The following is a 25,888-nucleotide window of genomic DNA, read 5'->3' as shown; positions in this document are numbered from 1 at the left end:
CGCCCGGGAAACCCACTCGACCGTCTACCATTTTTCGCCACGCTCGCGCGTAGTTCGTCTTCACACCGGCGCGACCGGAATCGTTTTTCGCGCGATTTCCCCGCGACCGATACACGTCGTATTATTTTATTGTTGCTATGTGAAATCGATCGGGATCCAACCCGCCGCCGTGGGTAATGATATTATTTTTCCGTCGCGTGCGCAGATAATTAATTAAACATGATATCATTTTAATAAATATTGAAAAAACGAGACGGCTGGCTACAACGGTTTTTCGATCCGGTGTAAACGATTATCGTATCTGTTCGCGCGGCGATGACCGAAAATTAGCGATGACCGACGACATTTAAAAGTAATCAGTGGGCGCGTTTTGTCGACGGCTCTCGACGCGTCCGTCGCCGATCACCTAGTGACTGTATATCTTACGAATACCGATTTCCGACTGGAAAACCTCATCGTCTAAAGAAAATTTCATCGTGAAATTAACTCACATTCGGCGCAATAATAATATCGTCACGGCCGAGTCTCGTAAGTATATTATTGCGATTTGCGATGCACTTATAAAATAATATTAAATATGCACACAAACTATTGTAAATAATTTATTGAAATTGGGTGTCGCGGGAAACCCGTCGATGCCTTCAATTATCTCAGCAGTCAGCGCCGCCAGCGTGTTTTCTTCTGTTCTATTATCTATATTAATTTATAAACAATTATCGAGTTGAACGTATAATAAAGTGTTTAAGAAACATAAACAAAATTGTACGTGGACATAAAAATAATTTACGAGTGCCTACAAAAATTTAAAATGTATGGAAAATGGAAGTAATGCTAATATGCTGTGATTTACTTTTTACAATAGTTTAAACTTTTAAGTTTTAATACTTCGAATTAAAATTTATTTTAAGTATTCGAATAGATCTAAAAGTATCATAGGTAGTTAGAAACAAGAATATATTTCTATTTCATCGTTTTCAAAACTTTAAACGTTAATAAAAGGGAATTATTTATTAAGATTTGTAAAATATTGTAATAGAAAGAATATTGTGAAATTTATTAATATTTTAATAATAATATTATCATAATTTGTGAAATTTGTAAAACTAACCCGAATAAGCTTGTGTTCAATTGTTAGACTAACAAAGTTGAAATTCTATAAAATGTAATTTTACGTACCTATATATTTACCTATAGTCCATATAGGTAGCTTAAAAGCGATCAAAATGTTTCGAAAAGTATATAACTTTTATAAATAATTAAAGAAATATGTATTGCGATAGTTTATATTATTATAAATGAAATGGTTAATTACCACTACATATTATATAATTTGCCGATATACTGAATATGAAGTAGAACTGAAAGTATAATTTTTCTGTTGTAGAATTAAAACTAAAATGTAAATAAATGGTAAGCTCTAACTTTTTTTTTAAAAGTAACAATAAACGAACGACCATTCAGGATTCACTGCAGTAGTAATAATTCCAAGGGCGAAAAGTTTCGTTTTTAGAAGTCCCCAGTGTGATTCACTAATGGCCTTGGGCATGAAAAACTTCCTCTACGCCATCTCCCTCAAAATCCCGCAGGAATTATACGTCTACCTGCTACGGTCTTACGAATAATACCATATTTCTTGGAGGCTGCCAATAAAAACCCTTGTATACAGTCTATACCTATGTCTGACTTCTTACATTCTTTACACACCTCATAGATTTATCTATTTCACGCTCTTGTGATTTCTCAATTTTCGTTTTTGTATTTCGTATAATAATTTTCGTAAATTTATGTTAAAGATGGGTAACGTTTTTATTGCTTTTTGCTGCCATTTTGCATTGAAACGTCAACATGATTCATGAATCCCAACATTTTACGCTTGTATACGGTGTCATTAAGAGTATACCCCCTGTGTGTGTATGTATAATAACTGCGGACCAACCAGAAACGTTCGGGTATGATTCAATTAAGGAACACCCGAGTAAATCTAGAAGAGCTGTTAATTATTTTGAAAATCAAAATCCTCCTGTACATAATGCGATTATCGAGCACTGCCGTGTCGACGCATATGTTTTTCCTAGACTAATTAATTTTAAATGATATCCAATTTACATTTTTATATTGTCCATATATTATATTATCCATTAATAGGTTCCTACCTATAAGTAAACTATTTTGCCAACAAACTGCACATTTAATTATTCTGATGGGTTATTTTAAAAATCTTTAATTTGTTACTGGATACGTTAGCAATCCCATAAACGGCGCCCTAATAATAAAAGGAGCTGACCCCTTTAAAATGTAATTTAAATATTTTGACGCTCTTAATCTCTTACGTACTTAACCATAAGACTTATACATCATACTATAATACTTCGTTGGTATATTTGTGGTACAATAATTATTTGGTAATGCAGCAACACAAAATTGTGTACAGCCAATAAGAAATACATTAATGACAAATTAAGACCTGAAATCATTAACGAGCTAAGTGCCAAAAAATTAAAAATTGAGTTAATTTCAGAAAAATTTGCCAAGGGATAAGCCCGATATCATGTAAACGGGCTATGTGCAGCATTGATTATTGCTAATTAGCCGAAAAAAATCTTAGGTTAATCTCCAGGTTAATTGAGTGAGTTATTAATGTTAAATTGGAAAGTTATTATAATTTATTATTTTTACCATAGATCTAAGTTTTAAGCTTGGTTATTACTACATATATAATTATTACTTGTTATTACTTATTAGCTTAACTTACGTTTGATTTATAATTTAACGCATAGAATGTATATTGTATATTATATACATAAGTTACTAGGTACATTTAATAATTGTTTTTGATTTACTCCAAATAGTTGAAAAGATAAAAAAAAACTTCTAAGTATTCCGTCTGTTAATGAATTTTTTCGCTTGTACTTTAGTGTTAATTCGAAGAAGTTTAACGGAAAATCTGATTTTTTTAATTTGATATTGTTTAGTACTGTGATGAGTTATTCAAGATCAGAGAATTTACTGCGTCAAAACTAGGAAGAAAACTCTGAATCTCGTTTGTCACGTCTCTGAGGGTCATTCCCATGAGATTGGTGGCCACATAAAAGAATCACAACGTAAATTAAGATTTAAAAGAGAGAGAGAGAAGGCTTTAAAAAGTGTAGAAAAACTGATGAAAAGTTTTTACCCAAGTATAGTATTTGTTCTACTCGGCCTTAGTCCAGTTGTAAGTCGTTCCCTCGAGAGAAGTGAAATCTAAAACCATTTTCTTAGCTTACGAAATGAAGCGGCCAACAGTTGTAGCACGTTTGTAATTAATTTCGTCTACAACTACTTCTAACGGATTTGTTAATGATTTTTATTTACTGCAGAGTTCACGATAAAATAATATGTACTAGGTACCTATATGTGAACTGCAAGTGAAAACTAAAATTGACATTATATAAGTAAATAAATTATTAATATACTGTGTGTATTTTAGGTGTATGCAAATTGAAAATAAGTATATTATATAACATTTTTCGGCCATTGCAGGTACATATATTCGCTCGTTCAATTTCGACGTGAAAGGCAATTTTGTTTGATACTGAAGAATGGTATTTGGTAGACTCGTGGAAAATAAAAACGTTTTTTTAGCACCGAAATATCCTTGAAATATTCAATCGGCAATAATATAATATATAAAAGTTGTTTATAATAATATGTTTCTGTTAATGGATCTTGGACGTAAACATTTATTTTACATTATACTTTTACTACTTGCATACTAGAGGATAAAAGATAATCGGAAGTTCAAAAACACAATTGTATAGTAGGTTTAATAATAATTTTTCATTACCTAGGTAAATTTATGATAAATTTAGATTAATTAGATTTAAGTTTTATATGAATATCTGACATTTTTATATTTGTATATAAAATGTAGGTTTAAAATTGTTTTTTTAGCTATAGGTATACAATAAACATATTAATACATACGTATATGTTATATCCACTGGATAAAATTACTATTATACACGACCTGTTCAATAAATTACTATACAGTGACCCCTTTCATTAATTATTAGGCTTAGGTAGATGGGTTTTTATTTATTGTCCAGCGTAAAAATATAATAGCATTATTCTCTAAAAAATATTCAGGACTAATAACTTTTATTAATCAATAATTTTAATTTTATTTCATGTGTATCACATCCATAATTGTGTTAAAAAAATTTAATTATTGTATAATTTGAATTATATTTTACTCGTATGAAAATACAAAATGGATCTTTAGATGTTCTGTGTATTAAATTATAAATCGTTAATAAGTAATTACGCATTATTTCGTATTTTCGTATACCTACTATAATATGATACATTTGTGTATACTTCACAATCAATCTCTAAACTGACATTTGTTAATCACTATTTTATTTTTCCATTATTCACTAGTATAGTATATTTCAACTCGATTAATCTATACTGATTCTATTAAATTGTAGTAAATAGTAAAATGTTAAATTATATATATCATATATATTGTATGTATAGGTATGTGTTTACTGTCCACTCTTTCAGTGATGATGATTTGAACATATTGAACTTGATTAAAGAGAAATATATATGTATGTTATACAATGTATTATTGGTTGTAAATTAGCGTATACTGGGTTTTAGATAAATATATTACCTAGGTACGTATTATTATTATTATTATGTTATCAGCTAGTATATAACAGTATCTACTCGAGTATGATTTTTCTGATTTCCTTACATGAATTACAATTATTCACTATATATTTTATTGGTATACCCATGTAATACGTTAATATGCCAGTATAGCATATTATAGACTATAGAGTATTCGGTAGTAAATTAATATTTATATTTTAATCAGTACTTATTCTTATTTCTTGATATTATCGTAGACTAGGTATAATTTTGATATTGTATTATTTATAACAGCTAAATTCAAACACAATATAAATAAAAAAAATATTGTAGATAGCTTTCTTTTTTAGATCTTACTGATTTTAGGTAATGATTTTTTATGTTTTAAGATACCAACATAAAAATGAAGAGACAAATTTTAATTTTTAGAAAATCGTGATTTCAGAAAGAATAACAATTAAACGTTGCAGGTGGAATGATTAATGAAGTGATAATTGATTCTGAATATTTCTTGTAAGAACCCCATTTAAAAAAATCTGTGAAACCTCGAACCCATAAATAATGTACAAAAACACCAAACAGAGAAGATCGAAATAAAAAGTTATTTTTGTTCAGTAGACAGCTTTTTGCAAATATTGATTTCAATTTTAAACTTCAATTTTGCCCGACGATATGTAAATATTATGATGTCATTATACTATCTTATTGCAATATTAAATTGTGTTTTCATTATTCATAGTAATATAGTATTAAAGAATAATGCAATAATACTGTTTTTATTGTAAAAAAAAATAATATGTAATAATATAATATTAAAATGATTAACGAAAAGTTATTATGATGAATGAAAAATTATCTTTATTTTAAAACTGCTCATATCTATTGTATTAATTTTTATTTAAATCACTAAATTGTTCGAGTTCATCTAGTTCATCGAGTTCACACATGACACATGTGGGATGTATTCGCACTGAGTGACAATGTACATCTTATACACAACTATGATATTATATAAAGTCTTGTATGTGTACGTTTTATTATTTATTCATAGAAATTTAGTTAAATTATCCAAACAATAGTTCATAGCAATTTTAAAATGAAAGAAGCTGATGATTGTTTTCAAAATTCAAGATCAAACAATTAATTAAAAAAATAAAATAAAGAAGATCGTTATCATTAAACTTGGATAGCTTATCAATATAAATAAGTATAATAAATAAAAAGAAAAAATATTATAAATAATTCACTTATGTGACTTATTCAGTTATAAAGTAAAATGTATTAAGAAAGTCGGTAATGGAGATTATCTACAAATAAATATTATATATTATAATATATTATATTTATTTTATTTTGTAAGCGCAATCGATTCAAAATAAAATATGTAACAAACATCAATATTTTATACAACGCATCGTATGAAGGAGGTAAATATTTCCAAGGAGAAATATTTTTTGTTGTTTAAACTATTACGAATTTTGATAATTTGTTATGTGTTAAACTTATACTTGACGATAGACATTAGGAGAGGCACGTCTGGTTATATCATGGTGTTATACTATTTTATAATGTATGATAAAATACATATTTGTCCTGAATGAATAAAGTACATTGTTATAAAATTAAGTTGAATAATGACTAAAGAATCCTTCTTATGGAATCTTGTTTGTAATTAAATTAGTTTAATGGAATTGACTCTCATTGTCTCAAATTATGACTTGAAGAATTACAAATCATTTGTCACAACATTTAGGCTGAATATTTTATACGGATGATAGGTATATATTAAATTAATTATATTAACAAACAAAAATGTTTTTACTTAAAATTATTCACAAGATATTACGACCAAACGACTTGACACTTAATAAAATAAAATGATAGGTACAATATTATGGAATTTCATGAAAGATGCATAGTTATTATACTTTGTACTAAGAACAATTAATGCATAATATACACGTATGTATTATACATTTTCGAAGTAGGTATGTGTTCATCTTATTCAATTTTGTAAATATTTTTGTATGTTACAAAGGAAAAATACATTATGATTACTCAAATAATTAGTTAAAATAAATAACATATATTTTATAAATATCACTAAAATAAAAATTCCGATTTATGGATTTATAGATCATATATATATATATATATTGTATAAGCTGCAATTTGTAAGTATAATAATTGAGAAAGGTATATTTATCTTACATATTATAATACTATGTATTGTCGATAACTTCAATGAAGACGATCAGGAAATAAGAATAAAGTGGAAATCATTCTAGAGGTGTCCTCTAAACTCTAAAGCATCAATTGTAACACTAAATTAAATTATCGTATGAACCTGCTTCCTGAATAGTAAACATAAACAGTAAATTGTGTGATACATTTCATTGGTAAACATTTAATTTACATTTAAAAAAAAAACTGCTATAGAATTCGTTTTCATTTTTTATATCATTATTAAAATATAATATTTATGTAATACCTATCATAAATGTTTAAAAATAAATTCATAATAAAAAAAAAATTAATAGTTCCTTCATTGTGTGCTTTTTAATGTGAATAAAAAACTAGCCATTTTTTTATTAGATATTAGTTTTACCTTCTATCCTATAAAATATGATACTAAATATATATTTTCTGACTTTTTTAGCACCTCTATAGGTAAAATGTATTTTATTAAGAATAATTATTTACAATAAAAAGTGAATTGACTAAAATATTTAACACATAAAAGTAATCTAGTATTTGAGAGGTAGTGTTTTTACAAATATTTAAAGATATTTTCTCTAATTTTCAACTGATGATGAATCTTTTACGGTTGGTCGAGGAACACGTGTATGTGTGGCAATAATTTGTCACTTAAAACTCAGGTGGTCACCCATCCGGGAACTAGCGATGCTGGCCAATGCTCGACCTCAGAACACAATAGTGACTGGGACCAACCACCGAGCCACGCTAGGGCCCAGTATGATTTTTTGTTACACATTTAAATTTCATTGCAATACAATAATTATGATCATACAGTATTATGAATAGGCAGAATAGGTGCACCATGGTCGGGGATTAATTTTAATAATTTAATGTTTTAATATACCTAGATAATAAAGCATATTATTAATTTTTATACAATACCTTTATTTCCTATCTTTTATATATTTATATAATACAGACATTCAAATATTTGAAATTTTTTTGACTTTTGGTCTTAATAACATCGACATGACGGCATATAAGGTCATTAGTTTAAAATTTAAATTATTATTTAATTTTATTTACACTTATATACGGTTAGCTTAAATTAATTTGTATAAAAATTGAGTTTATAGTATTTTTATTTTATTGAAAGTACACTTGTAAATTGTAATTTTTCTTCTATTTGTTGTGTTGTGTTATTTATTTATTTTGTTTTCATATTTTTGGAATTCTGTTAAAATATGAAATTAATAATTACAGTAGCAATGCTGTAGTATGAAAATCAATATTTATTTTAATAACATTAATTAATTGATATCACCCGCCCACGTGAGATCAACATAAAACAATTGCCAGTGTTGTCGGAGCACTGTAGATCTAAATCAGGTTTTAATTGATTGTACTAATAACTAATATGGAATAATATTTAAAATTGGATGAAAAATAAACAAAAGTATTTTATTATTTAGTTGTACATTTAGGTCTAGAAAAGCTTCTTGCTGGTTAAATATGCTAACAGATAAGTCTAAAATTCAGAAATAGTATTTAAGGCTTTGGGGGTATACATAATCAGGTTAAAAATATTTGGGTAAAGTGTATTGTGTATATTTTCATAGTATTCTGATACCAAAGTATAATATTATATATTAAAATATTATAATATAATCGTTGTGTATTGATAGCTTATAGATAAATATGAACGTAGTGTTAAGTCATTTTGGTACAAAACTTTTAAGTGAATGATTAAACTTCAACTATTAAAAACAGTAAAAAAAAACAGTTTTTTGATACACACATTTTATTTCATTATATTATAGTTAAGCTTATGTAATGAAATAAATATATTATTCAAACCACTTATACTGATACTGATACTTATACTGATTATACTTATACTGATACCTCTATTGGTTAATTTTTAAATGCAACTTGAATATTCTAAAATATTTAACTGTGGTACAATTTGGGTTACATATTTAGCATATTTAGGGTGCCACAATATTCAAGAAGTTCTGGATCTTTTTAGTTTGGTTCCCTTGCTCGAACGTACTTAATTTTAAATTATACGAATTAAAAATAATATTTTACTTAATTTACAAGATTATTGTACCACAGTCTATAAAAATAAAAACTATTTATTGTGAAATTATTCTTCACAAAAATACATTTGAAATTAAACCTTTAATTTATATTTATTGCTTTTAAAAAAAATAATTAACTTTAATAAAAATAAATGTATCTATTTGATATATTATTATTATTATAAATTATATGTAATAAAAAATTGCAAAAAGTTGAAATATTTTAAAATTCATACTAGAGCTTAAAAAAAATAATCCGTCACGTTTCAGTTGGTTTTTTTTATCGGTTGGTCTATTGTTTTAGTTTTTTTTATACTAAACGCGGGGTGGATTTAATTTTGATGAACGATTTTACAAGTGGGATTTACGTCTTCATTTGACGTGACTGCGCATACAATGTTATAAAGTAGATGTGGATGGAAAACACAAAAGGCCTCGTTTATAATAGTATAGTGTATACACACAAAAACAAACGATTACTCTCTCCCTCTCAATTATTTACGTAGCGAAATATATTCATTTTATGATCTTTGTATAATGTGTAAGTAGTATAAAATAGACAATTCAAACACACAATGGACCTGATCCCTGATTCCTGATCCCTGATTCCTGATCCCTGATTCCTGATCCCTGATTCCTGATCCTTGCCGCCCGCTGAGCCCGCCGCCCGGCCGCTCACGTGTGCGACATGAATTCCCCCCCCCCCCACCTTCATCTCTCAAACTCATCCCACCGCCCGCACCCTTATCCTCATCCCGCTGCTTGCGTACGTGCGTTACTTATATTATTGTTATCACACGTTATCATATTTTATCACATGTTAACGTATATTATCACTGATATCATATAATTTTCCGTTGTCGTGAAAAAAACTGCAAAATAACCGCCCGGGATTCGAACCCGGACCCACCAGCTCCAACGTGAATTAATTACCAATAGGCCACCCCGACCACTTGAGTACTAGATGTTATTTTTACCCATTTAACTTTATAAATAAATATAAAAATATTTAAACCGCAGTATACTGGTCATATTATAATATCATTAGGATACTTATAACTTGCAGCTGCGTACACAAATAATATCGATGAATACACCATATAGGAGACATTAAGTAGGCATTAGTGAATAACCGTTATTAAGTCTAATAATTGTCGCAGGTATTGACACGTCAATCAAATAAATACAACAATATATTGCCATTAGATAAAATGCCATTAGGATTATTCGATATGTTAATTTCGAAATTCGCACGACTCGTGTCGCCAGGATGTGATATACTTATTGATATTAAAATAAACATTTATTACACTAAAGGTTTTATTTAATGAATGTTAAGATATTAATATATATTATTCACCGGCTCCGTTCTTAATAGCCGCCTCTCACCATCATCCCCTCCAGCTCTTCTAGGATTCACGGGTCAAACCTTATTCAATTAAATATACTGCAAAACCATTTATATTGATTGACAATAAGAGACATTAAGTAGGTATATTTTGGCGCTGTCTCGATATTAGGAATAGATCAATTAAGAGACAATAGGTATCCTGGTTCAATTAAATGCCCATTTTAACGATAGTAAAATTGCCTTTAGAATATTCTTTAGTCACCAGGATGTCGCATACATACTTTTAATAGCCACAATGGCATTTATATTGATTGACAATAAGAGACATTAAGTAGTTATTAGTGAAAAAACACATTAAAACCGATATTAGTACCTTCTGCCGGACGTATACAATTAAATATCAATTTTTCAGTATTATCTGCCCCACTAAAATCGCTCTTACCTATTAGTGATCCTTGACTGAAAGAGCCGATAGTCTTTTAGTCCGTCTACTACGTTACACCGTTGTGCACGTATACGCTCCGTCTTTAAAATTTTTAGTGAGTTACAAAGTGTTTAATATCTTTTAAATCAGTACGTTTTAAACCGGTGTACACGTATACGCTCCGACTTAAAAATTTTTTTTTTAAGTATTTATTTTCTTTAAAAATTATTTGCTTTTAACCATGGCTGGTTCAATTGGAAACATGGCTGCATTATACAAGAAAAAATTTATATACGTTCCGCCTACGCCACCGTCCGAACTCATTGAATCTGCAAATTTCACGATCAATTTTACTGAACGTAAGTTTTTACATGTCGGTCTGAATCCTACAGAGAAATTCGATGTGTCCATACTAATAATTACACCTTCGCGTTTCGTTAAAATATCTGTGGACCTCTTAAGACGTATTTTTTCCCTGATGGGGAATATATTGTCGTTTATTTTGGATCAACCGCAAAAATACAAGCGGAATTTATTTCTGGAAACAGAAATTATTTCGATGTCTAGTATGGTGTATCAAGGGGAAAATATGCTTGTCATCGAATCAAAAACACAAGCCGGATGTCGAGTATTGCTAAGTCGCACAGATTTAATGAAATTGCAATATTTAGAATGGTCGATTAACGAAACAGTCGTTCGAAAGTCAACCATTATACGACCACTTGTCTTAAAACAGTTTGAGACTATGGGTAATTATTTGGACCAGGAATTTACCAAAGTTGATTCACCACCAAAGACACCCGAAGAAATGATCGTTTTTATCAACAATTTAAGTGATGATAAAATTATTGGATCCACTCCTAAAGAAGACATGAATTTCATCAGTCAACTGAAAATGTATGCTTCATCTCAATTAGCTGAACAATGGGCGCAACGATGGAATGGAGAAATGTCACCAGAGGTAAATCTATAAATTATATCACTTTTAAAAAATATTTAATGTATAATTATTATTTTATAGTTATTCACCGAATCTGAAATGAGGCTCATTTCACCCCCGAGATAAGGGTAATTTATAATTTATAAATTAAAAAAAAAAAAAATGATACAATTAATAATTATAATAATTATTTAGGTAGCTGACGAGGAACGTGGTATCGATGAATTTTTAACACAGGCGACATGGGCACCAGCTCGGAAAACAAAACTATTGCTAAATTTCACATTTAATTTTTAAGATGAATATATATTAACAAATAATTATTTGTTTAGCCTATTGATGATCCTGGCAGTCTACCCGCATCGTTTGATTCAGACAATTTTGCACAGCCCCCTCCGTGGTATACAGCGCCTCAATATATTGAATCTTCACCACCAAGTCCTGCAGTTGATGAGAATGACGGTCCAACGTCTTTCAACCTCTCACCATCATCCCCTCCAGCTCTTCTAGGATTCACGGGTCAAAAGTTGGCAAAAAAAAAACCATCTATGCGGAGCGTAAAACGCAAACTATTTTAATATTTGTACTAAATTGATGTGAAAATAAAAATCAAGCGTGATACTTAAAACAAGTTTTTTCATTTATTAGAATATAAGGCACAAAATAGTTATAAGGTATAAAATATTTACAAGGTATAAAATAGTTATAAAATATTTACAAGGTTTACAATTTTCTAACATCGCCACTAAACGGGTTGTAAGTTATAATCTGGTCATGTAGTATTAAACAATATGCTGCAGTTTTTTCTGGTATAACTGTATCCGTTTCAAATTCAATACGTAGATCTATGGTCGACGACTTCACATTATCGTTTTGACGTGATAAATCAACTACGACGATTGGAACGTAGTTTTGAAAAATGTGTTTTGATAATAATGGCTCGCAATAATCTCGCTCATAATACGATTTTTGAAAGTCTGTATAGGCCTTATACAAAATACTAGTTGTATTATTTTTAAAATCTGCACGAAAGTCTTCGTACGGATACACTTCAGAATTTAAGTGGACCTTAAGGTTTTTTAGTTGACAGTGATCGAATCGCCCAGCATCGTTTTCAATATTTTTTTTTCGATCTGTTTGTAACCCAAACAGTACAAATCTCGGTTTTTCTAGCAGGCTACTAGACTTTACCGTCCACGAATGAGAAGTATTTCTAGGAAGTATCGGATATTCGCACAGGTCCCAAGTTCTGAACGCACACGATAGTGTTCTATGTGAATCCATTACTTTTATCAGTCTTAATTTTTCTTTATCACTGACTTTGATAATAGGCATCTTCCAAGTCACCTTAGTAAGTTCAATTTTAATTTTTTTATTTTTATCAACGGTTGCAGTAGCACCCTCACCAACAACGTGTATCGCATCAAGATCGCTAGATGCGCGATTTAAAATCAGTTGCTGATTACAATTAAGTAATATTTTTTTATAGTCTTCACAAAATCCGAATAAATGTTTTAGAGGTATACACCCGGTAAATACATCGTTGGACATAAAATTTTTATTGTCTTCGCTATCCATCGCTGAATCCCAGGCCGCGTTTTCTAGTGCATTCAAGTCGTTTGGAGTATATGAACAGTATGCTTTCAAACAAGACGAAACTCCAGGTAATTTTAATTTCTGTATTTCTATTCCGTTTATTTCATATCGCATTTCAGAGAATAAAAATGCCAATCCATTATTTGAAAAACGTACTTCTCCAACAGCATCGGCAGGTTTGTTCACTTTACCCTCGATGTAAATATAGCTTTCGCACGGTAAAGTGTACGAGTCCATATTCAAAACACTTATCCTGATTTCATCGTTATTTGATAAAGACATGTTTGAGTACGGAGTGAATGAATGATAATTCATTTGCGTTATTTTACACTCGTCTACATAGTCGGCTGTGACGTCTAAATACGAGTCATCCATCATTGCAACGAACGGAGAAAATTTAAATTATTTTTCGTGAGCTTGGTCTTGAGTTTAATAATAGTTTTAGGTTTAGATGTTATCTTCTTAACGGCAGACGATAAACTGGCAGGTTTTTTAATTGCACTGGTTTTTATATTAAACTTGAGCGCCATATCCACGCGTTATTTGTAAACGAACTGTTATCGGTTCACTGCGCAAATTTATCAGGCAATCGTTTTGGTCTTTTAGCACAATATTTACTCTTGTTACTGATCTCGTGTTGAGACCGTAGAAAACCAGATGTCTAGGTACTTCAACGATTTTATACCCAGCAGGCACAGACGGATAAAGCTCGTGTATAGTCTGACTCGGTGCTCCGTCACAGAATGAGCCAGTAATTAAGTTGCACTCTACTTTTATACAGTTTATTTTCATGATGTTGACGATATTTTCAGACTCGTGAGTGGCACCAGTAGTGTATAGAACATTTCGAAAGCCTAGCAATTTCGCTATACTATTCTCGACACTCAAGTCCACTTCATGACTACACGATATACTACACTTTAATGTCTTGCTGTTTGCTTTTAACTCGAAAAAAGTGACAAAATCAGGCATCATGTTTTGTATAATAGTCTCTAAATGAACCAATTCGTAAGTCCCTGTAGGTATAATAACGTTTTCATTTTCATTTAGAATATCACGAAAACCGATAGTATTACACCCAGGTTCGATGTTTGGTATCGAATTATTTGTCTGTAAGCTCAAAAGACATATCTGTGCTGTGCTTCCTACTTCCAACGGTGGAAAAATGTCACATGACAATTCACTCGAGTTCCCGTTCAATGTTATCGTGTACATGATAAAAATTTTAAGCACAAGTGTCCACAGTTTATAGTATTATATTTCTGTTCTCTGCTATAATTGAAATTGATGTTACACCCGTGAAAATATTTTTGTACTTCTAATGGAGGTGGTAGATTTCCAAAACTGTCATAATATTGAACTTGATTTCCGATTTTTTTATACGCTACCCAGTGAGTACCTGTACCGTGTTCCGAGTCCAAGTTAACAATCGCTGATTCTTTTCGTTTACAACGTACGGGTAACCTGTCTCTTGTAAATACACCGATGAAATGAGGTATTTTCATTAAACGAGCGATTTTTATAAGTTCGTAATCGTACAGTGCTCTTCTGGGTAACGTAGATATTAGTTTTTTTTTTTTTTGGTTTTGAACCCCCACCACTTTTAAATGGTATAGCACCAGACCCGATTTTGTACGAGTTGCCTTTATACGGCGTGAGATATAACCCACCACCTAAATGCGATGGCGTGTTCCTTTTAAATTCATTAGCCAACTTAACGACGTTGGCAACGCCGCCAGTCATTGCTCCAAGTGCCGATAAACCAGCGAAAATCGGAATAAGTGGTAACACCCCGCCCTTTTTTGGAATTGTTATAATCCTTGGAACTTTAGTTTTTCTTTTTTTTTTGAATGTTTTTCGTGCGACGGTTAGACATTTTTTACTTAATTTCATCAGGTTTTTTTCATCGATATTTTTCTTTATAGCATTTTTAGCTGCTTTGATGGCTGCTTTAAACCCACATCCAGCCCCGATTTTACGTTTTGCTTTCATGGCGGTTGTCACGCCCCAAGCTACAGCTTTCTCTTTTAAATTTGAATCTTTAGCTTTAAACCTATCCCAGGCTCGCTGCTCTAATATATAATCGGCTTTGTTTCGATCTGCGAAAGAATTACTATTTTCATATGCAATGTCGTGCTCTCTACAAGCAGAATCCAGAAGGTTTATACCTTTGTCACCATGAGCTATCCGTTTTTTTAAATTTGTACCAGGACCACAATATTGATAACCTAGAGAGAAATGTTATTATTATTACTAATATAATATACGTATATTATGATCTCACCAGGCACGTGAAGCTCTAGCGGTAATTTGTTTATAAGCGTATTGATAAGACCAGCGCCTTTATTGTTGTTCCTTCTTCGAGCGAGGGACATCGTGTACTGATCAAGTTCACAGTATTACAGAGATATTTATTTAAAAATGAAATTCCTTAAACAAGATATACAACTCACAGTTGAAAACGTGGACCCGCCTACTTCGTATAAAAAACACAGACACGGAGCGCTTCTACCTAATACGATACGTGCGCTTATTGTCGGCCCATCTGGCTGCGGGAAAACGAATTTAATATACACATTATTAACACACATAAATGGTATTCGATTTCACAACGTTTACATATATTCAAAAACATTGGATCAACCAAAGTATAAATTATTGAGTGATATTTTATCAGACATTGCTGGAATACAATTATTTACGTTCTACGAAAACGATCAAGTTATTGAACCTGAAAAAGCTTTACCAAACTCAGTGTTTATTTTCGATGATATTATTACTGAAAACCAAAAGATTGCAAGAACTTACTTTTCCAGAGGTCGGCATAATTTAATAGATGTTTTCTATTTAGCTCAGAGTTATTCAAAAGTACCTAAGCAACTTTTGCGCGACAACGCTAATTTTATTGTATTATTCAAACAAGATGAGACTAATTTAAAGCATGTATACAATGAACATTGCTCTGGTGATATGTCATATCCAGAGTTTAAAGATTTTTGTACTTCATGCTGGCGTAAAGGGAGATTTGAGTTTATCGTCATAAACAAAGACTGTGAACGCGACAATGGGCGATATCGTCACGGATTCGATACGTTCGTTGTTATATAAACTAATGTTTTTTATAAAAACACTTCATTCGCGAATATGTCGTCTAACAATGAAGTACTCGGAGAATTGATTAAAGCCAAAGAAAATATTAAACGCAAGTATACTGCATTAAAACACGGAAAAGCTGATATTCATTCATTAGTAACGGAAACATTAAAACCAATTATCAAACCATTAAACGAGATTCAAAAGTCGACATCGCAACCTCGGGAGATAACTGTTCAAAATATCGAAAAAAATAATACAGAAAATTCCAGAGTTTTTAAAATAAACGAGTTGTTGGATTCGTACAGCATAGACAAAACGTATGGTCCAAAATTGCAATCAAACGGAGACGCATATTTGGGTAAAAAAGAGATTAAACTTAACGGAAATACATTAATTATTGAAGATACATCATACCCGTTAACACAAGGACTTGCTAGTTTAATAATTTCGAAAACTCCGAAAATCTATACCGCTGACGATCTAAACACATATAAACGCATATTAATTCAAACATCAGGACATTTGACATCAGACGGGAAAAAAATTAAAAAAGGTGGAAATAAATTCACCGACATAATCAAACCATTGTTCCCGTCTGGTAGTGGGTTATCTGTGAAATTACAAAATAAAAGTTTAGTATACTGGAATGATCCTAATGAGTTAGTCGAACGTTTACGACTACTTTTAGCTTCTCAAGCTGCTGGTAATACAGGGCTTTCTAATGAAATACTTTCAATTTACGAAGAATTGTATGAAGCGGGTTTGATAAAACGAATTCCAAATGTCTAAACGTGATATCGCTTTCGAACTACACAAACCAGCCAGAAAAAATTATACGAGGCGAAGAGTAAATGTTTATGGCAAAAACGATCTATGGCAGGCCGACTTGGTCGAAATGATTCCATACTCGAAAAAAAACAAAGGTTATAAATATATTTTATGTGTCATTGATTGTTTTACAAAATTTGCTTGGGTGACACCATTAAAGTCTAAAAGTGCTAAAGAAGTTTCATATGCAATGTCTAAAATACTGCTTAAAAGCGCACCAAAACTATTACAGCTCGACAATGGTAAAGAATTTTACAATACAACATTCGACGCGTTGATGGAAAAGCACAGCATACACAAATATTCCACCTATAGTACAACGAAAGCATGCATTATCGAACGTTTCAACCGCACATTGAAAGAAAAAATGTTTAGAGAGTTTACTGCACAAGGATCACACGAATGGGTTTCTATTTTACCTTCATTGATTAACGAATACAACAATTCAAAACATAGAACAATAGGTATGACACCTATACAAGCTGATACAAATCCTTCTTCAGTGAAATTAAAGCAACGTCCAATTATTAATGGAATAATTAAATTCAACATTGGTGATAATGTTCGTATAAGTACATATAAAGGGGTTTTTACAAAAGGTTATTTACCAAGCTGGTCTACAGAAATATTTAAAGTTACCAAAATAAATAAAACTTCTCCCACTACTTATCAACTACAAGATTATACTGGAAAACCTATTGCAGGCTGTTTCTACTCTGAGGAAATTCAAAAAACCAATCACCCAAATGATTATTTAGTTGAAAATATTATTCGTAGGAAGGGGAATCAAATTTTCGTTAAATGGTTAGGGTTCGATAATACACACAATAGTTGGATAAATACGACAGACATTAGAAAATAGTGTCAGTCGAGCTGTAGACATGAACGTGTTTGGTAGTTCTCAGGCTGGTGAAACAAATAAATTTGTGACAAATCTTGAAAAGACAATCAAATCGTTTTCGTCTAAATTGGATAAAATCGAACATTTACTTGAAGAAAATCAAAAATCCGTTAATATACAACAAGAACCAACAGAAAAGTTAGAATTAACGTGCATAGAGATTACAGAGCATATGACAAGAGGCGAAGTATCATTACAATATATCAAAGAAACTATAGGCGAGATTAAAAAAATAATACCAGCTATACTGAGCCGTCTTAACACTATAGAAACGTATTATAAAGACAAGCCATAATGTCTTCAGCCATATTGGACATGCAATGCGTCCTTGGAATGGACAATAAATACATGATTAAAGAAATGTCTATTGTAGATACAGAAACATGGTCAACCCAACATTGGATTTTTAAAAATTCAAAATTTAAGCAAGACAACAAGAGTCGTAAAACCAACAAGTGGCTGGAACGTAACTATCATCAACTATCTTTGGAATATGGTGATGTCGAGTATGAAGAACTAAGTAGAATATTGAATTCATTAAAGTTCAGATGTATATACGTCAAGGGCGAACAGAAAAAACAAGTTCTCATGGAGTATATACCACACGTCGCACTCATCAACATTGAAGACATAGGCTGCCCTCGTTTGGATCAAATATGCGATGACGAAACTCTACCTTGCTGTATTTTTCATATGGAATTTAATCCTAAACAATGTACATTTTATAAAGTTTTTGCTATAAGAAAATGGTTTATAAAGAATTCTTAAAAAATAAAAACATGATAATATTTTAACATTGTTTTTTTATTTTATTTTACATTGGTAACCTTTATAGATTAAAAATATATAGATTACAAAATATACATGATATTTACAAATTAAAAATATAACAAAATATATACATGATATGTATAAATTAAAAATATAACAAAATATATATATGGTATTTACAAAATATATACATGATATTTACAAATTAAAAATATAACAAAATATATATATATGGTATTTACAAATTAAAAATATAACAAAATATATATATATATATATGGTATTTACAAATTAAAAATATAACAAATTATATATATATATGGTATTTATAATTATTTCAATTGTACGTGTTGTAATAGAAATATATCTCAAGAGTAATATTTACAATATATCACAAAACTTTATGCAGGTTAGGTTATGCAGTGTAGAAGGTCTCTCATTAAGCCTTTCTCTTCCTCCTTCCAGTTATTTCCTTCTTCATCTAATTCAGGCCAATCATCCTCGGGTTCATCTTCCCTATAAAATTATAAATATTAATATTAATTTATTTTAAATTTATTTTAAATTTACTTTAGAGAGTAATGTCCGTGAGCCAGTGTGTGCACTTTATCTTGCAGCACCACCCTCTTATCATCGAAGTTATTGAACGTTAATTTGTTCGATTTTATCGTCATCAGTTGATGCTTGAAAGAGCGGATGGAGACATTTTCTCTTTTATTTTCCCCCTCCTCTTCCTCGTCAAACAAACACTTTTTATGATCGTAGAACGTCATGTGATTCTTTACAACGTGTTTTCTAATTCCCTTGGCTTTGATCTTCTCCTCACCATTCAAAATGTATGAATATGACTTTGCTCGCAGTGCGCAAAACTCAGTCATTATGAGCCCATCCGTCTCATCAGAAAACAGACCTGGGATTTTCTGTCGTTCGGCAATGTAACATGGATGGTCCTCCGGTAAGTTGGAAGTATCCATTCGTTCGAGCAAGTTGTTATTATTTTTAAGGTCTTCGTAGAAATTATCAGTGTGAATAAAATATACCAGTGAGTCTATAAATTGTGTAAATTATGTAAATATTTATAATAATAATAATAATAATAAATATAAATTATTTATTACCTGTGTCGGTATACATCAACTCGATTTTATCCCCATAGTGGCTTTTCATTACGTTATAATGATAATCATATATTAAACTCTTGCTTATGTCAAGAACCGCGAGACCTATGAACATTAAAAATCGCATTAATACCTTTATATATCTAAATTATTAATAGAAAAATTACCGATATAAATAGGTTTACAAAAATCAATGATTTTTTTTTTCTAATGTTACTGCGTTTAAGTTTTCGGTATAGGTGGTGGAATATTTAAATGTCGATCTGTTAATTAATTTCTGCAAACGTCGGTTGCACGATACAAGCTCCATGTCCATACGTTTACGAACGTTTTCCATCGTTTTTCCTACATTAAAATCAGGTGATAAAAAAAAGGATAATTAAAATAATTATTATTTATAATAACGTACCGAATACAGCATTGTTCATCAATTTGAAGAAATCCCGCTCAAATTCATTTTCCGCCTTTTTCCTCATATTAGTGTTTAATTCAATATACTGGGCAAGCCAAGGTGATTGCTTGAATTGAATAACTCTATGCACCTATAGTATAAATGTTAGTAATTCTATGATAAAATATCATTATATGATATTCACCTTTTCAACTATGAGACCATTGTTTAAGGCTTGCTGGAGGTTTCGATAGTGAATAATATAATTTTTCTTAGGCTCAAATGTAGCCATGAGTTTGCGTACTTTTGAACCTGGTGGTACGCTGTTTTGTGGCAGGAATGGTAAGTCGTTATGTTTATTATGTAAATTTTTCGGATAAACAATGTCAACCTCGTAAACCCGTCCTATGGGCGAATCCTCAGTCAAATCGTATAAGCCGTCGAGTGATGGTTTAACCCACTTGAAATCTCCGTAGGGCATAAACTGAGACATTGCCCAGCCGTAAAGATTATTGCCTGAAGATTAAAAAGTTAATTTAACTATATAATTATTATTTATAAATAAACTTACAATCCTGATACACAAGCCATGATTTCGGATCTGCCGGGTTGTAATCTGGTGTTTTTTCGTTGTTTGATTTTGCATACCGCATGCTGGCTTGTGTCAGTCCACCTCGAATACCTAGAAAAAATTGTTATTATATGCATATAGAAATAACATAATCACAATATACTAACCGTCTTCAAACATGAGAAGCATTTCATAATCCGACAGTAATTCTAGTTTTATCGCCGTGTATTTCAACATTGCGTCGAAAGAGAACCCCGGTGCTGTATAATAGTATGCCGGGTCTAAATGGTATGTATTCAAGCAAAGGTCCCGGAAATTTTCAAAAACATCCGCCAGAAGTAAAACATCAACTTTTAAATATAGATCGGAATATTCGCCCAGCGTTTGACAATTGAAGTGGTTCCAAACTTCTACCGCAAACTGATATTCCGTATCTTTAACATGTTCTTCTGTCAGAACGCTATAAAAATCTTCTATAGGCGGCAAAGAGGTTTGTTCGAGCTTAGACCAATCATCAGTGAAGTCGTAAGGATATACACCCTTACGGGTGACGAGCGGTAAATCATTGTTGGAAAAATGTTTTGCCGTTATACGGAATTTTTCCAAGTTTGGCGTTATTAGATTGTTGGCGAGAGTTGATAGGCTTGTAGCCATAAATCTAAAAGTATCCACGAATCTGATGGTAAAATCGTTACTTATATATTTTGAAAAAGTAACGTATTTCTCCTCGCTGTTCGGAATTACTTTTATTCTTTTTGAATTATAACCTAGTTCGGTTACAATGAAATGTGCATCATAGTTGGATAGATTGTGGATAAAAACTGGAACGTAATTTGGTTGTTTAAGACTTAGATTACACCGACTACACAAGGTCTGTCTGAATTTCCCAGTCAAATGATCGTGATCACGGACACGGGTGTATGTATCAACACTACATTTGCATAAATTACATTTAAAACATGAATTATGTTTAGCTGTGTCTTCATCGGTCATGGTCAGAGCAATGTTTGTCTTTAATAATTTTTCTATTTTCTCGGCAACGTCAGTGATATTCTGTATAAAATGTTTTGCCACGTCTTGCCTGCTTTCACTACCTCGGTATATAACTGGTCCAATCGGTATGTTAAATTGTGTTAACAACTCTATTGAAACATTTTCAGACGCCTTAACTAAAAATCCGTAACTCATAGGACGGTGTTTTTGTATAATTGTTGTATTACCCCCTTTTTCCTCTTCGGTCTTTACAAGTAGAGCCTCGAAATCGGCATATATAACTATGGGATGTCTCTGCGCGTTTTGCCATGCGGTGAATTGTAGCACATCTCCCTCTTTTGGCATTTTAGGTCGTATGGGTTTATGTGGTCCGCATATTAGCCTGTGATGTTCAAGCGCCGCCTGCCCGCTTAACTTATACTTTAAATTCTGTCTGTCGAACGATGTAAAGCAACGTTTACAGAATATAACTTGACCTGCATGACTAGTTTTTTGCGAACGGAGTAATCTCGAAAAATTTGAGATGTAAGTATAATGTGTATTATTACCATCCGTCACTAATAATAAGTCAAAGTGATCCCGTTTTTCATCATCTACGACTTTGAGTGGGAAAACCTCATATGAAGGATACTTTTTCGGTGGCTGTAATCGTTTTTCAAGTCCGTAAACATTTACAGAAACGTTCTGATTATTTTTTTCGAACTTGGTAATATCTGACAGCGGTGTCGGGAATGAAATTCCGTTAAAAATATATTTGTCCTCATGCTCGGTATAATTTTCATTGACACGAAATTTGTTTTGTCCTGCGACGTGTTTTGCTAAAATAGCCCATTTAAAACACTGTTGGTCTGTATTTTTAGGATTTATTATTGCTCGTTTATCTATGATAGATTTTGGTAATTGTATATATGATGAACCAGATATTGGTGTATACTTATAAACGGCTAGTAGTAAACCATCGATGGACTCTAACGTAAACCCGCTACCACGAGAAACATAAGCGTCTTCCTCAGCTAATAATTTCATAAAAGATTCTTCAACTACTGTTTCGATTTTTGTACCCCTAAATATTTCTTTGGCTGATGTTGTAAACGCTCGATTTTCAGATGAATTAGGTACGTTTGGTCGGTTATACGTAGCCTCGAGCTTCAAGCTAAATTTTATTGGATGTCTCTGCGCGTGCGTCCTTAGCCTGTCTGTCAGAGCCGGTTGGAGAGAACGGAGAAAGTCGGGATAATTTCTAATATTATTTAGATTTTTCGCGAAATACCACACTATTCTACGTTTTCCAGACGATGAAATTTCTCTAAGACCCGGGGATCTAACCAGTTCCATACGAGCCTTTTTCGCCTTAACAGCTGACACTGTGTTGGCGATGGAAATGCGTTTGCCACCCACCGAAGTCGTATAAGAATCTACTTAAAATAAAATAAAATAAAATCTAGCGACGAAAATGTAAAAAAAAAATCTTACCTGACGCTTTGCATAGCCCTTTATTTTGAGCATTTTCTAAAACTGCCACGCACATATCATCATACCCATCGTTTGGCATATTCGACTGATGTTGAAGCTCGTATGAGGGACCAGCGGGTATATCTGATACTATAATATTCGGGGCGATCTCTATTTCACCTCGTTGCAGTGGTCGAGCGCGTATAATACCTTATAAAATAAATATTGAATTAAATATTAAAATGAAAAAACCTAATTAATATCTAATAAAAATGTGGTATTGAATCTTTTTTAAAATCTAGCGACGAAAATGTAAAAAAACTAACGTCTTTATGTAAATAACGGAGGGCCTTTTTAAAAATCTAATTAATTCTGATAAATAAAACTAACCTGTGTCCTCATCTTCTATTATGATGCATGTGTCATTGGCCGCGCTATCGGGGGCAACAATACGAGGCGCGAACTGGATGACGCTAGGTCGTGCTGGTTGATCTATGATCGGAGCAGCTGGCAATGGTCTGAGGTGAGCCGGAACGATACCTTAGGGAAAATAATAAATTAATATTGTATAAAATAAAACTTTATATTTTTAGTACATACCATGAATGTTCTTCAGATGCTTGTTGAGGTTGTTTTTATACGAAAAAGTCGATGGGCATGCAGTGCACGGAAAACGTACACCTGCATGCTTCTTTTGGTGGACGACCAAATTGTCCTTACGCGTAAACGTAGATGGGCACTGTTCGCATTTAAACATATTTAAAATGAAAACGAAAAGAAAAATAATAAAATGTTTAAACACTTGTAAAAATTTTAAACTCACTAAAATTTTTAAGTCGGAGCGTATACGTGTACACCGGTTAATAACGTACTGAAGAACTGTTGGCTCTTTCAGAATATATAAAGACGAATTTGAATAGGTAGTAGGGGTATTGATACTTAATTGATATTAGACTACGTCCGGCAGAAGGTACTAATATCGGACAATAATGTGTTTTTCACTAAAATAGGTATTTTAATATCAATAAGTATATCACATCCTGGCGACACGAGTCGTGCGAATATCGAATAATCCTAATGGCATTTTATCTAATGGCAATATATTGTTGTATTTATTTGATTGACGTGTCAATACCTGCGACAATTATTAGACTTAATATCGGTTATTCACTAATGTATTCTTCTTTAATTACGGATATCATCTAATGGGTATATTAAGAGTATACGATTTTGTTAGTGAACGGATGTATATTGTATAGACATCATATGGTGGCTATATAGTTGACACTAATGTCTACCGCTTAGTGGTGACAATGGTGAGAGGCGGCTATTAAGAACGGAGCCGGTGAATAATATATATTAATATCTTAACATTCATTAAATAAAACCTTTAGTGTAATAAATGTTTATTTTAATATCAATAAGTATATCACATCCTGGCGACACGAGTCGTGCGAATTTCGAAATTAACATATCGAATAATCCTAATGGCATTTTATCTAATGGCAATATATTGTTGTATTTATTTGATTGACGTGTCAATACCTGCGACAATTATTAGACTTAATAACGGTTATTCACTAATGCCTACTTAATGTCTCCTATATGGTGTATTCATCGATATTATTTGTGTACGCAGCTGCAAGTTATAAGTATCCTAATGATATTATAATATGACCAGTATACTGCGGTTTAAATATTTTTATATTTATTTATAAAGTTAAATGGGTAAAAATAACATCTAGTACTCAAGTGGTCGGGGTGGCCTATTGGTAATTAATTCACGTTGGAGCTGGTGGGTCCGGGTTCGAATCCCGGGCGGTTATTTTGCAGTTTTTTTCACGACAACGGAAAATTATATGATATCAGTGATAATATACGTTAACATGTGATAAAATATGATAACGTGTGATAACAATAATATAAGTAACGCACGTACGCAAGCAGCGGGATGAGGATAAGGGTGCGGGCGGTGGGATGAGTTTGAGAGATGAAGGTGGGGGGGGGGGAATTCATGTCGCACACGTGAGCGGCCGGGCGGCGGGCTCAGCGGGCGGCAAGGATCAGGAATCAGGGATCAGGAATCAGGGATCAGGAATCAGGGATCAGGAATCAGGGATCAGGTCCATTGTGTGTTTGAATTGTCTATTTTATACTACTTGTGTATATTATTGTCTTTTGTAGGTATTTCAATATACAATATTACGAACTTAATAAGATTTATTATATTTCCTTGAGTGAAAGTTTAAAAAAATATATTACAACTTCTAATAAGATAATATTATATTATTTTAACTTATATACAAATCTGAAGTTGGTTAGTAAGAAACTTGACTAATTATTGTAGTTTCAATACATTCATTACAATGATTTTCAATTTTTAATTCAATATGTAAATTAATAATTTGTATGTACGGATACATTCTTAAAGTGAATAAATTAAATAATTTAATACTATAAAAGAACAATGTACTACACGGTATACTTGAATTATGTAACTCACTATCATGAAATTAACCATAGTTCATAATATAT

The 25,888-nt window shown here is 31.6% G+C and overlaps 6 protein-coding genes across 7 annotated transcripts in view; 2 read left to right on the top strand and 4 right to left on the bottom strand.

Moving 5' to 3' along the window:
- LOC132948175 (uncharacterized) overlaps positions 1-25,888 on the top strand; it is a 239,878-nt gene continuing 213,990 nt past the window's right edge. The window contains exon 1 of the mRNA XM_061018530.1: positions 1-528. The gene's annotated coding sequence lies outside the window, so the exon portion shown is untranslated. The remainder of the gene's footprint in view (positions 529-25,888) is intronic.
- On the top strand, positions 9,671-12,616 carry LOC132949009 (uncharacterized). Of its 2 annotated transcripts, XM_061019750.1 has the most exons (3): positions 9,671-11,657; positions 11,718-11,764; positions 11,832-12,616. In XM_061019750.1, exons 1-2 carry the CDS (start codon positions 10,938-10,940, stop codon positions 11,760-11,762), a joined length of 765 nt encoding a protein of 254 aa, XP_060875733.1. In that variant the 5' UTR covers positions 9,671-10,937; the 3' UTR covers positions 11,763-11,764; positions 11,832-12,616. The 2 variants fall into 2 exon arrangements, with proteins under 2 accessions (XP_060875733.1, XP_060875732.1); XM_061019749.1 differs by having other exon boundaries at positions 11,718-12,616.
- On the bottom strand, positions 12,360-13,607 carry LOC132949149 (uncharacterized). Its single transcript, XM_061019926.1, has one exon. It carries the CDS (start codon positions 13,605-13,607, stop codon positions 12,360-12,362), a length of 1,248 nt encoding a protein of 415 aa, XP_060875909.1.
- LOC132949148 (uncharacterized) lies at positions 15,135-15,607 on the bottom strand (the record flags this gene model as incomplete). The annotated part of the gene is made up of 2 exons (XM_061019924.1): positions 15,517-15,607; positions 15,135-15,460 (listed from the first exon to the last, which is right to left on the bottom strand). Coding segments are annotated over exons 1-2 (417 nt in total), but the record flags the coding sequence as incomplete, so codon positions are not given.
- Positions 19,947-22,124, bottom strand: LOC132948988 (uncharacterized). Its single transcript, XM_061019724.1, has 6 exons — positions 21,076-22,124; positions 20,909-21,019; positions 20,543-20,853; positions 20,356-20,488; positions 20,114-20,291; positions 19,947-20,051 (listed from the first exon to the last, which is right to left on the bottom strand). Exons 1-5 carry the CDS (start codon positions 22,094-22,096, stop codon positions 20,137-20,139), a joined length of 1,731 nt encoding a protein of 576 aa, XP_060875707.1. The 5' UTR covers positions 22,097-22,124; the 3' UTR covers positions 19,947-20,051; positions 20,114-20,136.
- LOC132949147 (uncharacterized) lies at positions 22,118-25,278 on the bottom strand (the record flags this gene model as incomplete). The annotated part of the gene is made up of 3 exons (XM_061019923.1): positions 23,744-25,278; positions 23,375-23,563; positions 22,118-23,316 (listed from the first exon to the last, which is right to left on the bottom strand). Coding segments are annotated over exons 2-3 (1,278 nt in total), but the record flags the coding sequence as incomplete, so codon positions are not given.

This window comes from Metopolophium dirhodum, chromosome 7, assembly GCF_019925205.1.
Source record: "Metopolophium dirhodum isolate CAU chromosome 7, ASM1992520v1, whole genome shotgun sequence".
NCBI lineage: Eukaryota > Metazoa > Arthropoda > Insecta > Hemiptera > Aphididae > Metopolophium > Metopolophium dirhodum.
Note: the sequence above shows the minus strand (reverse complement) of the source record. Positions and strands in the feature narration are given on the sequence as shown.